This window comes from Ascaphus truei, chromosome 1, assembly GCF_040206685.1.
Source record: "Ascaphus truei isolate aAscTru1 chromosome 1, aAscTru1.hap1, whole genome shotgun sequence".
Classification (NCBI taxonomy): domain Eukaryota; kingdom Metazoa; phylum Chordata; class Amphibia; order Anura; family Ascaphidae; genus Ascaphus; species Ascaphus truei.
Genome location: NC_134483.1, coordinates 393,371,140 through 393,384,199, shown reverse-complemented (window position 1 = coordinate 393,384,199; position 13,060 = coordinate 393,371,140). Strand labels below are relative to the sequence as shown.

At 42.4% G+C, this 13,060-nt stretch overlaps 1 protein-coding gene across 4 annotated transcripts in view; it reads left to right on the top strand.

The window, feature by feature from the left end:
• Positions 1-13,060, top strand: part of KLHL2 (kelch like family member 2) — a 113,233-nt gene that overhangs the window by 42,989 nt on the left and 57,184 nt on the right. For all 4 annotated transcript variants that reach the window (XM_075612038.1, XM_075612057.1, XM_075612048.1 and 1 more), the window contains one exon: positions 2,961-3,123. In XM_075612038.1, the coding sequence (XP_075468153.1) occupies positions 2,961-3,123 (163 nt within the window). The remainder of the gene's footprint in view (positions 1-2,960; positions 3,124-13,060) is intronic.

Genomic DNA, 13,060 nt, shown 5'->3' with positions numbered 1-13,060 from the left:
CATGGGCAAGCACAGGTCTGGCCAGGTGAATTAGCAAATGGCATTATAATAGGATAGCTGAGTAAATTTGTGTTTTATTCAATATGTAATGAATTGTTAAAGGAGTACTCCAGGCGACACTTTTTTTAGTGTGTTTTTTAAATTTATTTATATATGTTTGAAGCAGTTGGTCTCCAGAGCTGAACCACGATCAATATGGCGATTTTAAATGTCCCGCGTCCTTTGGGCCAATAGAAAGTTGAAAAGTCATTCCTTGTGACTTCCTATTGGCCCAAGTCAACGGGAGCTTTAAACTGCATAGAGATATACACCCCCTACGGAGTTAAGAATCTCGGGAAACAGGAGGCCCACAGAGCTGAAATTAGCACGGTTCAGGTCTGGGGACCCCGTGCTTCAAATCTATTAATAAAAGAAAAAAAAATAAGGTGTTGCCAGGAGTGCTCCTTTAATGTGCGGTGATACAGATTACCACTACTTTTTTTTATTTACTAAACCAGAGTATCGTGCGTGCAAGTTGTTGAACAGATGGGGGTCATTGAAGGTTCGAGCAAGTCATAGAAGGTATGGAGAGCGTTAGGGGACCATCAGAGGACTTCCAGTGAGACAGGACCAACTTCTGATCTCTGCCGCTGGGCACAGAACTTGCTCGCCTCTGTTTCTCAAATTAAGTTAAAGAACAATTTCAGGGTGTGGATCCGCGTAACACCAAGATATAGTTACCATCTTGGTATTGGAAGATAATGCAATGTTTGCTACAATAACGTAATGTGAATGAGATGCTGATTATTGCATATAATTTAGTTTTGAGAAAGCTTGTTAACCTCCTTGAACATAACGTCCGAACTTCTTTAAGGTAATGTCAAGTTATCAGCCCAAATTTTACTGGAGCTTGTGGATTTAGACCGTATTATCCTGGTATTGGAGCAAATGAGTCGCTTTGAATTTTATTTGGCAACATTTATCAATTTTTAGCGAAAGTGATAAATGAAACAAATTGACACATATATCTGTTTGAACTAATGAGGAGTAAATTAACCTTTATGATATGTTCTGTGACGTTTATTTCTGTCATTAAAAATATTTGTTTAAAAGTGTAGGATTAAAATGAGTGTAGGCTTCTGAAAATGCACTACAATATTTTTTCTTATTGTGGGAAAAAAAGCAATATATATATATATATATATATATATATATATATTTCTCCCAGTGTTCATTTCTGGAAATGTTACCCTGTTTGATCTACTGTGCCCAGTAAGAACGGATATGAGCCATATGACACAATGTGATCAGTGGTCTAGTTATTATGGATTGTTAGCAACCCTTCACTTAAATTCTATTAATAGTCGATGATGGTTATGACAGTTCAGTGAATAGATTCATATGAATCAACAATAATTGATTTGACGTGTTAAGTGTCACATTTTGTTTATTTGTATTTTCAAGATGGTAAATACAGGTTTTACAAAAAAAGATGCAGTTGACCTGACCACAATTCCCTTATTTTTTTTTTATTTTTTTTAAAGAATGGGTGCCACCCTTAAGCACAATTTCACAATTGGGGGAATAGTTGTGAATCACGGGTACCAGCCAACCTGAGTACAAATGGAACTGGTAATCATGTAGTCCTGGGCTCTTCAACTAGTTCTCCAGGGGCCAGGTGAGAAAACAATTAGAACTAAAAGGGCACCAAGCATATTGTAACTTTAGATACATTTAAAGACTTCAAATGTATTATATTTAAAAAAAAAAAAGTTGAAGTATAACATCTGTATCATACATATTCACATTATCTTGCCTTTACAAGTTAGTTCCAGTGTAAAAAATTGCACTTAGCTGCCAAAGTAGCTAGCATGCATGGAATAAGCCCATCAAGAGTTGCATTTTAGTTGAAAAGCCCTGATATAGTCTGTTGAGTACCAGTAAATACATTTTTGCTCCTGTCTCGTTACAAGCTTCTGTGGCTCGGAGTGCTTCTAATTTGAGCTGTTCAGGAGGGAGGAGGAGAGTCAGAGGCCTGCGTTTTGACCTGATTGGGGCAGGCTAGAAAGTAACCCCTTATTTGCCATGTAGTTAGGATGTTGGTGGTGCAGTTAAAGTACCAATACCTCATTCCTAACAGAAAGTATAAATAACATACATGCCAACTCTCCTGATTTAGGAGGGAGACTTACAATGTTGGAGTCAGCCTACTTCCTTCCTCTCACTCCCTGCCTGCAATATGAGAATAATCCTGTAACCATCCTCTCCTCTGTGTGAGGCTCAGATTAGAGGCTCGGGAGGGAGCTACAGGGAGGCCCTGGCAGTGATGTGGGTTAATACCATTTTGGGGGCGGGGCGCCATCTCCCGACTGCCAACCTGTACATTTTGGCATGTATGAAAGTATATAGATAACTCTGAAGCTGACAAGGTTTTGCCATTTCCTTTATTACTGAAGTTCTCTTGGATTGTTGTCATTTGATGCAGTACATTTTTAAATTTGGATTACTCCCGTGATTAATACTGGTTTTGAAACTAAAATAGCTCAAATAAATGAGACCCTGAGATGGCATTCGTGGTGCACACTTTCTTCCTTGATTCTTTTGTATTTACTGGTGCTTCAGTGTGAGCGGTGTGGTAAGCTTTGGTCCAAACTTCTACTCTATATGCTTATTACACATTACCAGTGTTCGACAAACCTATACATTTGCTCGCCCCGGGCGAGTGGATTTAAACCCCGGGCGAGTAAATATTGGCCCAAGCAGCACACGTTTGGTACTAGGTGGCGAGTAGATTTTTTTGTGTGGCGAGTAGATTTTTGGGTGATTTGTCAACCACTGCACATTACCAACTGCTACTGTATATAGTGTATATATTTAACATGCATAGAGTTCGGTTTTTGCATTAAAGACTGTATCTTCATGTACATTGTTAAAGATTTTACACTTGTCCACAAGGTCTCACTATCCCACATGTCCTGCAGGTCCTTTTGCCAGCAGCTGGTCTCCTGCAGCTACAAGACGTGAAGAAGACTTGCTGTGAATTCTTGGAATCCCAGCTTCACCCAACCAACTGTTTAGGAATCCGTGCATTTGCTGACATGCACGCGTGCACCGACCTGCTGAACCAGGCTAACACATATGCAGGCAAGTAATACAATGTGTAAGAATGCGTATTGTCTTTTTCACAGACAATAATAATTACAAATCTAATTATAAAGCTTAACACTGGTATGTGGTTTCTGAAATATCGCTGTCATTATGACCTTATTAAACGCTTTGTAATTCAATCCTAATTGCTGCAATTTGGGAATTGTTCAAATATTCTCTCCTCAGTCAGGTTTCAACCCTCGTTGAGTCATTCACAATACTAGTTTATTATTTTTCTATTGTTATTGTGTGTTTTTTTTTTTTTTAAACTTATATTTGTATTAACGTTTTCAAACATAAATGGGAGGGGAAAAGGATACAAAAAAGAAAAAGGGGGGGGAACAACCATTTTGTATCAAAATTCTTTACAAGCATCAACAATCACATTACATATTATACAAAATCTTAAAAACAGTACATTCCGCACAGAACACTCCCAAATCGGCTCTTCCTCCGGGGGCACCCCCTTATCAGCATCACAGGGATCCCAGACCCTGACATACTTCTCAGTAGTGTGGTTCAGAAACGAGGTACGTTTCTCCATTAATTGAACATCATTAACCCTTCTAATAACCTCTCTTCTGGAGGGCGGGAGTGGGTTTTTTTTTCCACGCTGCTGCTGCTGCACCGCATCTAGCCGCCGTTAGAATATACAGGATCAATTTAGATATATAGTGGTCCACATCCTCCATAGGTTTAGCCAGAATAATTAAAATGTGGATCTAACGGAATCTCAACATCCGTTACATCTTTTATTAACTTCAGAACTGTTCTCCGTTATGTCTGCATTACTAGACAATACCACCAAATATGTGCCAGGCCTCCTGGTTGTCCACATCCCCTCCAACATCTATCTGAGGTCCCCGGGAACAAATGTTTTAGTCTTTTGGTGGTGTAGTACCAGCGTAACAAAATGTTATAAATATTCTCTTTTGTTGCCGTACAGATAGAGGTCTTACCCACATTCTCCCAGATATCTTCCCAGTTCTCCCTCGTTATTTCAGTCTGGAAATCCAAATCCCACTGATCCATATATTTGTGCACCGGGGCATTGCTGTTTTGGGGCTAAACTGTGATAAAGAGATGTTATCAACCCCCTTTGATATTTTTTTGTTTTACATAGATCTTCAAATCGAGTGTAGTTAGGAAATTCCTCCCCATAGAAACCCTGGCACATAAAATGACAAACCTGCATATACCTAAACAACTCAATTTGGGGAAGGCCACACTTTCTCATCAACTCCTCAAACGACATTAGCGTGTCCTTTTCTGTCAAATCTCCCACCTCCAGAATCCCTCTTTGTCTCCAACTTTCAAAACTCAGTCCCCGAAACCCTGGAGAAAACCCCGGATTACCAAACGGTAGCGAGCCAAGATGGCATCGACATAACCCTATATTTTTGTTTTTGCCCATTTGCCAAAGTTTCAAAGTAAACCCGATTACCGCCGGCTCCAATTGTCTCCCAATTCCCTTCCCAGATCCCGACCATAACAAAGAGGGGAGCCCCACCGGGTGTTTGAGCGAGCTTTCTAAGCCCACCCAGGCATACACCTCTCCCAGTGAATGCCAGTACACCATTTGTTTCATATGAGAAGCTGTATAATATTTTTAAATATTTGGGACTGCCAGACCACCTCCTTCTTTAGCAGCAAACATAATTGATCTGGCTATTCTCGGTTGTTTATACTTCCAAACAAATTGCATAATTCAATTTTGAATATCTTTTATAGTTATACTGTATATGTAATAGATATTGGTAATGTCTGAAAATAATACAATATTTAGGAGAGAATATTTAGGGAGAATATTCATCTTTACCGCAGTAATACGTCCTACAATAATTTTTAAAAGAGCAGTCTTCTATATAGTTTTAAATGGCACACGCTTTTATTGTAGGGTTTTAACATTGACTTTCTATTCTTTGTACAGTTGTCCTGTGCCCTATTTTTTTTAATTGCTATGCTTCTAATCACGTTTAACATGATTGCCATTTTCTCCTACATTTCTAAGATCACGGTCAGCTTGATTAGAAATAGCACATTAGGGGTTTAAACCAGTCATTTGAATTAAATCTCTTGGGAGTGGCTACGTTAAACTAATGTAAGCTTGCAGAGTCCCAGAACACAAGATGAATGCCACCTACACAATTCCTTTAAGGATTATCATACACTAGGAATGTGCCTCTCATTTATTGGCAATACCAAGAGCTACAGGCCTAGCAGGGCCAGCAGGTATACTATGTAAAACTGATCATTGTATATATGATGTGAAAAAAGGTGAAGAGTTGAAGATACTCTGCAAAGAAATTCACTTAGTTGCACACCACTAGAATAAAAATAAAACATATATCACCAAAAATTAAAGCTGAAAATACCACTAAAAGCTGAAGCAGGTGGAGCAGGTAAGATAACAGTGAGAATGATCCCACTGAGGGAATAGGGTTAATGAGCTAGTATAACCTATATGAATACAGTCATGTTATTAGTATAGCCTGTCTGTGCAGTCACTACTGCAGCTATTAACTAAATCTTATTATATATTTGTGAAAGCACTGTATGCCTGTCTGCATCTTCCTGTGTCCCTAGGGGAAATCTCATTGGTCCCTTGGGCCGCCCGCCCCCACACCTCTCATTGGCCTGAGGCGGAGTGACGACACACACACACACACACACACACACACACACACACACACACACACACACACACTCTGTTGCTTGGCCTCACTCTCCCCCGTCAGTTGGACCGCAGCTCACCTTCCACACCCCCCGCCACCCCTCCTCTCCCGGTGCCCCTCCTCTCCCGGTGCCCCTCCTCTCCCGGTGCCCCTCACTCTCTCCCCCCTCCCCACCTCACCCAAATCCCCACGCTCCGCAACATCCCCAGCCGCACCATCACCCTCACCGTGCGCTGCTCCCGGAGAGGGGAAGCGCGGCCCTCCTGCTCAGCAGCAAACTCCAGGCTCCTCCCCCCTCGCTCACAACGAGGAACGGAGGGGAAGCGCGGCGCGGCCCGGGCCTCCTCCTCACGTGCACCGGCTCCCACACGGAGGGTAAGCGCGGCGCGGACATCCTGCCACTTGCCCCCCCCCCCGCCAGCTTCCCGAACTCACCTCCTGCCCCAGCCAGATGCCACGTTGTCAAGGTAAGTGACCCACCATCTCCCACCCACGCACTGTCACCCAGTCACTCACACACCCACCCAGTCACCCACACACCCACCCAGTCACCCACTCACTCACTCAGTCACCCACCCACCCACTCAGTCACCCACCCACTCAGTCACCCACACATCCACCCACCCACACACCCACCCAGTCACTTTCACCCAGTCACCCACTTTCACCCAGTCACCCACTCAGTCACCCACCCACTCACTCAGTCACCTACCCACTCATTCACCCACCCACCCACCCACCCACTCAGTCACCCACCCATTCAGTCAGTCACCCAGTCACCCACCCATTCAGTCAGTCACCCAGTCACCCACCCATTCAGTCAGTCACCCAGTCACCCGGGGGAAGCCCAACCCTGTCGTCCGCCCCCCCAAAATTACATCTCGGGCAACGCCGAGTCTCTCAGCTAGTAGCTAAATAAACTAAATAGAGCCTTATCGTATCTGTCCCTATAGCATTGATCTGGCTGTTGGTTGCTTCATGCTGCCCGTACATATAATGGAAGTAACCAATACTATGTACAGATACTAAATACTATGTAGCAGCGAGGCGCATATCCATAAGCCAGTCTAATTATCCACTGCTGCTGTCTTACTAGAGTTGATCAGATGCACAGTTTGCAGATGCAGAATTTCCTAAATGTAGAGATGAAAAACGAAGGTGGATATGTACAATCGCTAATCAGTGTTGTGCCTGCATCGGGGGACTTCCCTCTGGCATGTGGAAAACTTCCGTCTAGCTGGTTTGTGAGGTCGGGGGAGAATTTGTGAAAGCAGTAGGAGCCTGTAAGCCGGATTGCGGCTCCTACTGCTTCTACACATTCTCCCCCGACCTCACAAACCAGCTAGACGGAAGTTTTCCACATGCCAGAGGGAAGTCCCCCGATGCAGGCACAAGACTAGCTATCTGAATCCAGACACCCACCCTGAATGCCCAGCAGAAATACATCTGAGGGGCCGTATGCAGGAGTGTTCCTTATGTCTACGGCGAGCGGTGCCTGGTAACTTATGCCTGAGTGCATGACATGCCTGTTTTATTTTAACTTGATGTACGCAGATATTATTACTTTTATATTATACAATATTTTGAAAGTACTTCACTATTGCGTTTGCGCTGTTTTTTTCTGTTTCACTGCTATCTAGGGGTGCTGAGCCTCTACGCACTTAACAGCTGCAGACGCCAATTCCACAATCGGAGGTTGTTGTTATTCTATTTTATCCCAGAGGGGTTTTTTGGGTAACGAAGTAGTTACATTAACATTAGAGGATCACTATAGTAGCGCACTGTACTTTTCAATTTTCACTGTATCTACAGTAGCTCTGCAGACGCATGAGCATACACCGCATCACAACAAATGACGTGCTCAACACTGTTTGTTTATTTTTAACATAATATATATTCCTACTCCCTGCCAGTTCAGATCAACTATCCAATTATTTATACTATTCTTGGGTCGTCGTAAGCATGTCCCACAGAAATTGCTCTACCTATGAATTTAATGACCTTTTTCAACTCCAACAATTATTAAACTCAGACACTCTAAATCAAATCTTCTACAGTCTCTAAAACTGAAACTGCTAGCCAGCAAGTTTCCCCACCGTCTCTGGTCAATCAGTCATACTGTATCTCATCCATTCTTTACCCTGCATTTCCGTCATGGGCAGCTCGATCTTTGCTCTTTACCCTGCATTTCCGTCATGGGCAGCTCGATCTTTGCTCTTTACCCTGCATTTCCGTCATGGGCAGCTCGATCTTTGCTCTTTACCCTGCATTTCCGTCATGGGCAGCTCGATCTTTGCTCTTTACCCTGCATTTCCGTCATGGGCAGCTCGATCTTTGCTCTTTACCCTGCATTTCCGTCATGGGCAGCTCGATCTTTGCTCTGGATGTCCATTCAGTGGTAGCTCCATCCAACAGAAACACAGACTCATTTTACACAGTATTTATTGTGGTGGTGTTAATGGGGAAACATGCTTTTCACCTCTCTGACAACTTTATATACTCCCCCCACCCCCTCCCATACCATCTGAATCCTTAATACCATCTGGTTTCCATGCCAGCTATAGTTACCTATTTATAATGGTGTGACCATATTTTGTAAATCATTATTTTCATTTTTACTTTTAATTAAACAATGTGACACTTGTGGGAGTACTTTAACAATTACATTTATTTTAATATAATGAACAGAGAAAATGTGAGCTTACATGCGTATCGTAAAATCTGTTTCTAGTCATATAATTCTTGCACTAGAGGTGATTTTGCAATGAAGTATTGTGTTTGCCAAGATTTGTGGAAATCATGTTCTCTCCATGTTTGGAAGCACAGAAACAAATGAACAACACACGACCCAGATTAGAAGGGCAATCAAAGATGCAACACTACAGAGAATTAGATATATTCTTTATATTGAGCTTGAATAAATATTTTGTGTATGCATAAAATATAGAGGGTCCAGCTAAGGCGTCATGTCAAAGTTAACAGATTTTTTTTTAACTTCAACATTTGGTTTAAATTTGTTTTTAAATATATATATTTCAGATCTCACATTTTCTTTAAACACCACCTTTGTGTACCTTCATATGAATATGTACAGTTGGTCCTCGCTTATCCGCCGGAATGCGGGTCCATGTTAATCCGCGGTGGTGACCGTCGGATAAGCGGTTCCGATGTCGGATAATGCGCCTGGCGGACTGCATTATGCGGTGTCGGATAAGGCGTTCAACGGAAAGCGGGTCGTCGGATACAGACCACCACCTGCATTGTGTTTTTATCCATTTTTTGCAAGCCGCGTACAAAGCACTTTACAGCGTTAATACCAGATATAATACAGGCAAATGTATGTCTTTTATTTATATAGCGCCATTAATGTACATAGCGCTTCACAGCAGTAATACACCAGTAATATAAATACATGCATATCACATAAAAGTGAACTTTGGGGGGGGGATAGTGGTCCCTGCCCAAAGAGCTGACAATCTAACAGGAGTGTCGGGATACAGACAGAAGGCGAGCAGGATGCACATGTTATAGGTCAAGAGGGGAAGTGTGTATGTAATCGGTCAAAAGATTGTTACTGCACTATGAAAATGACTCATTAGGACGGTGCCATTACACATTGTATGTATGATGCTGCTTTACACTTAAAATGTGTAAGTAATCAAAACGATAGAATTTGTAGGTAGCCTCAAAGTTTCTCTGCAAAAATGCAAGGCGTGCTCCACGTTCCTCAAGTGCATAAAGATGCCTGGATTAGGAAAGAAATCATTGCTGTGCTGCCAGTTTTTCATTTTTATTTAAAGAGGGATATTTTCTTCAATAGAGGCTAAAGGGTATTGGAGAAGTATTTTGCTGCTGTAAAAATAATTTGGCAGAGCTGCTGCCTGTATAAACTTGGATATATGCAGAAGTTAGTTATTGTTCTCTCTCCCATGCCATATAAACAGTATTCTGAATAATACGTAACCTGAGGTGAACTAACCCCAAAATTCAACTGCTTTGTTAGGTAAAATATTTGTTTTTGTATATCTTTATTTATTATAGCACCGAAAGTATACTCTGCGCTTCACAAAGAATACAGTACAGGGAATTATAATAATACACTAAGCGCAGCAAAGACAGATAATAGGCAGGGTGACAAGATTTCCAAAAGTAAAAAACCGGGACACAATAAAAAAAATTATTTCTAAAACAAATGACCTCACTTCAAAATAAATATTATAATGGTATTGGTCCAATAGCGTCGCCATTTATACTGTTTTATAAATTTCTCTCCTCTTTACATCTTTTTCCTCTCACCTCCTCCACTATCTCTCCCGCTTCTCCCCACACAGACACTATCCCTCTCTCCCCCCAGTCTGTGTGTGTGTCTCTCCCACACAGGTAGCTTTTGTCTCAGGAAGGGGCTGTGCCCCCAAAACGCTCCTGTAGCTCTTCCTATGCAGTAAAAAAAATATGTTTTCAGTACTACTTATGTCTCCATCCTTTTCCCAATATATCTCCCCCCAGGTCTGTGTGTCCCTCCCTCTCCCCCCCCCCCCCCCTGCCCACCCAAGCTATTGGGAAGTTTCGAGACGAGTTTTAAAGTTGGTCAGTATTAAATTAGATAGGTTAACACCATTAGCAGGGAGGCATGAGAGAGCAGGTGTGCATATGGCTGGGTGCAGGATTAGGAGAGAGATCCCCAGCAGCAAGATGGAGTAGAGCGAGAGAGGGGGTGAATAGAGGATTTTTGGGGGTGCTTTTTATTGAGAGGGAAAGAGGTGTATAAATAATGCTGCAGTGTATGGGCACAGGCATTGATGGAGGGGAGGTGAGATGAAGAAATGTGGATTGGAGAGGAAGTTTTAGAGAACAGAAAAGGTTACAAAGAAATGAGGAAACAACAAACAGAAAAAGCATTAGTCAGGGCATAATGAGATGCAGGGAGAGAGGTAGGAGGAGAGGACAGTTCCCAGGTATTGGAGGATATGAAGAGTACAAATTTGTCCGAGCATTTAGAAAGTCAAGTTCACACAGAGTTGTTGTTTTTGTTGAAGTGCAGAGCCCAGTTCATGTACTCTTCACCTCCAATATTAACTCCACAGAACTTCATATGTGGCACTTCAGATGTTACACAGCCATTTTTCCTACATTTGTTTTCCCAATAAGCATTACTTTACCTTATTCTGTTGCTTCGACTAATGGATCTTTAAGATGTTTCTTTGAGTATTTATTCTCTTGAGAATCAGTTAATAATAATTTGTTTATGTTGAACTTTACATAATTAAAGTATACTATACACATGCTATGTACTAAACCTTTTGGTAAACTTCAGCAGCGATTTAATGTGAACCAGGTAAACAAAATAGATGTGTCTCGGGAGCCTGGTGATCAGCTCCATCGACTTGTGGTTCGGTAACATATATATATTAAAAAAAATGTTAAACAGTCCCAAAAAATAAATCTAACCAGCTTTCTACCAGCTCATACTTTCTAAAGGCGATATAAACAATACCAGTTCACATCCTGGATGCAATGAGGTCTGACACTCTAGTGCCCTAGTAACGTTCAGTAAACGTCATGTAATTATTGCCAATTTTCTGGCGGGAGACGTCTCTATCGCTCCATCAGAGCAGTGAATGCCATTAGAATGGAAGTGGTACCAATCGGCGCCCGTTCCCACCACAACCACGGTATCCCACGATCCCTGAAGACTGGCAGCACTCGGCTGTTGCTGGGTTTCTGGCACCAAAAGGGATCACAGACCTTAAATCTCCACAGTACATTTATTATTATTATTGACTATTTGTTTCTGTCTACTTTCTGTTTAACATGCCACATAATTCCTTGATTCAGTATCAATATAAGGATAATATAAATGTGCATGTGACACATGGCTGGGAAGGAAGCACTCGCGTATCTGAAGAAAAGTGCCCGGGTGGGAGGGGGGGTGCCTGAGTTGTACTGAGGGGGTTTTATTGTGCTGAGGTTGGATGTGTGATATTGTGGTTGGAGGAGTCTGGTATTGTTCTGGGGGGAGTGGTATTGTGCTCGTGTGTGATATTGTGCTCGTGTGTGATATTGTGCTCGTGTGTGATATTGTGCTCTTGTGTGATATTGTGCTGGGGGGTTGTGGAATTGTGCAGGGGTGGGTGGTGTTGTGCTAGGGGGAGGGGAATTGTGTGGTTTTGTACTGGGGGAGTGTGGTGTTGAGATGGGGGTGATATTGTACTGGGGGGAATGTGTGGTATTTTACTGGGGGTTGGTATTGTGCAGGGGGGTTGGTATTGTACTGGGGGGTGGTATTGTGCAGAAGGGAAGTGTGGTATTGTGCTGGGGGGTGTGGAGGACCGTGATATTGTGTGTGGGGGAGAATTTGTGTGTGCGGGGTGTGTGTGTTGGGTGGAATTGTGTGTGTGTGTGTGTGTGTGTGAGGGGGGAGCGTTGAGGGAGTAGGATTGAGTGAGGGGTGGGAGAGTGGGCAAGAGAAGGGGAGTGAGGAAGAGAAGGGGAGAATAGTACATGAGGGGAATGTGAGGGGGCGGGGGAAGAGTGCTCGCAACAGGGGGGATTGGTGTGGAGCGGGCCCAGTGGAAATTAGTCCTGGGCCCTGGAAAAGATGTTGGCGGCCCTGGATAGGAGGGATTTGTATTCATCAGGACCAACAAAAACCAGACTTGGAACACAGCTGGAAGCAAAGTAATGGTCAGATGAGGTGGAGGAGAGGAGTTTTGGAGGGCAGAGAGAAAAACTATTTCAGTTCTACATTTTCAAAGCGTTACCCAATTACCAAGTGATTACCTGCGGATAGTCAGTGGGGAGCGTAAACCCCTGAAAGGCCTGCTGTTCCAAACCCGAAATCCAGTTTTCAGAGAAACGTATGTATGCTTTTCATATTCTAAAATTAGGTAAATACAAAATGAAGTCTTTTGCAAATCTGTTATGAAATTCAGCTGAACAAAACATTACAACTTCCATAAAATGGATAACTGCTTTTTAAATAATAGTCTGCTAGCAACTTGCAGAAACCCAGTGAGGCAAATCATAGAAACCGGATCTGAAAATGGCACAGGCAATTAGTATTATTGTTTGCATTACCTGCTTCAGAAAACTGTTCTGATTCGTGAGTATTCTGTACAATAACACCATGATTCTCAAAATATTACCTTTAAATGCTGCACATGTTGCTTAGATACAACAGCTTCAATAAATATCTATGAATCATAGGTCATTAAAGGTGTTTTATAAATCAAAATGTGATCTAACAATATTGTGTTGTT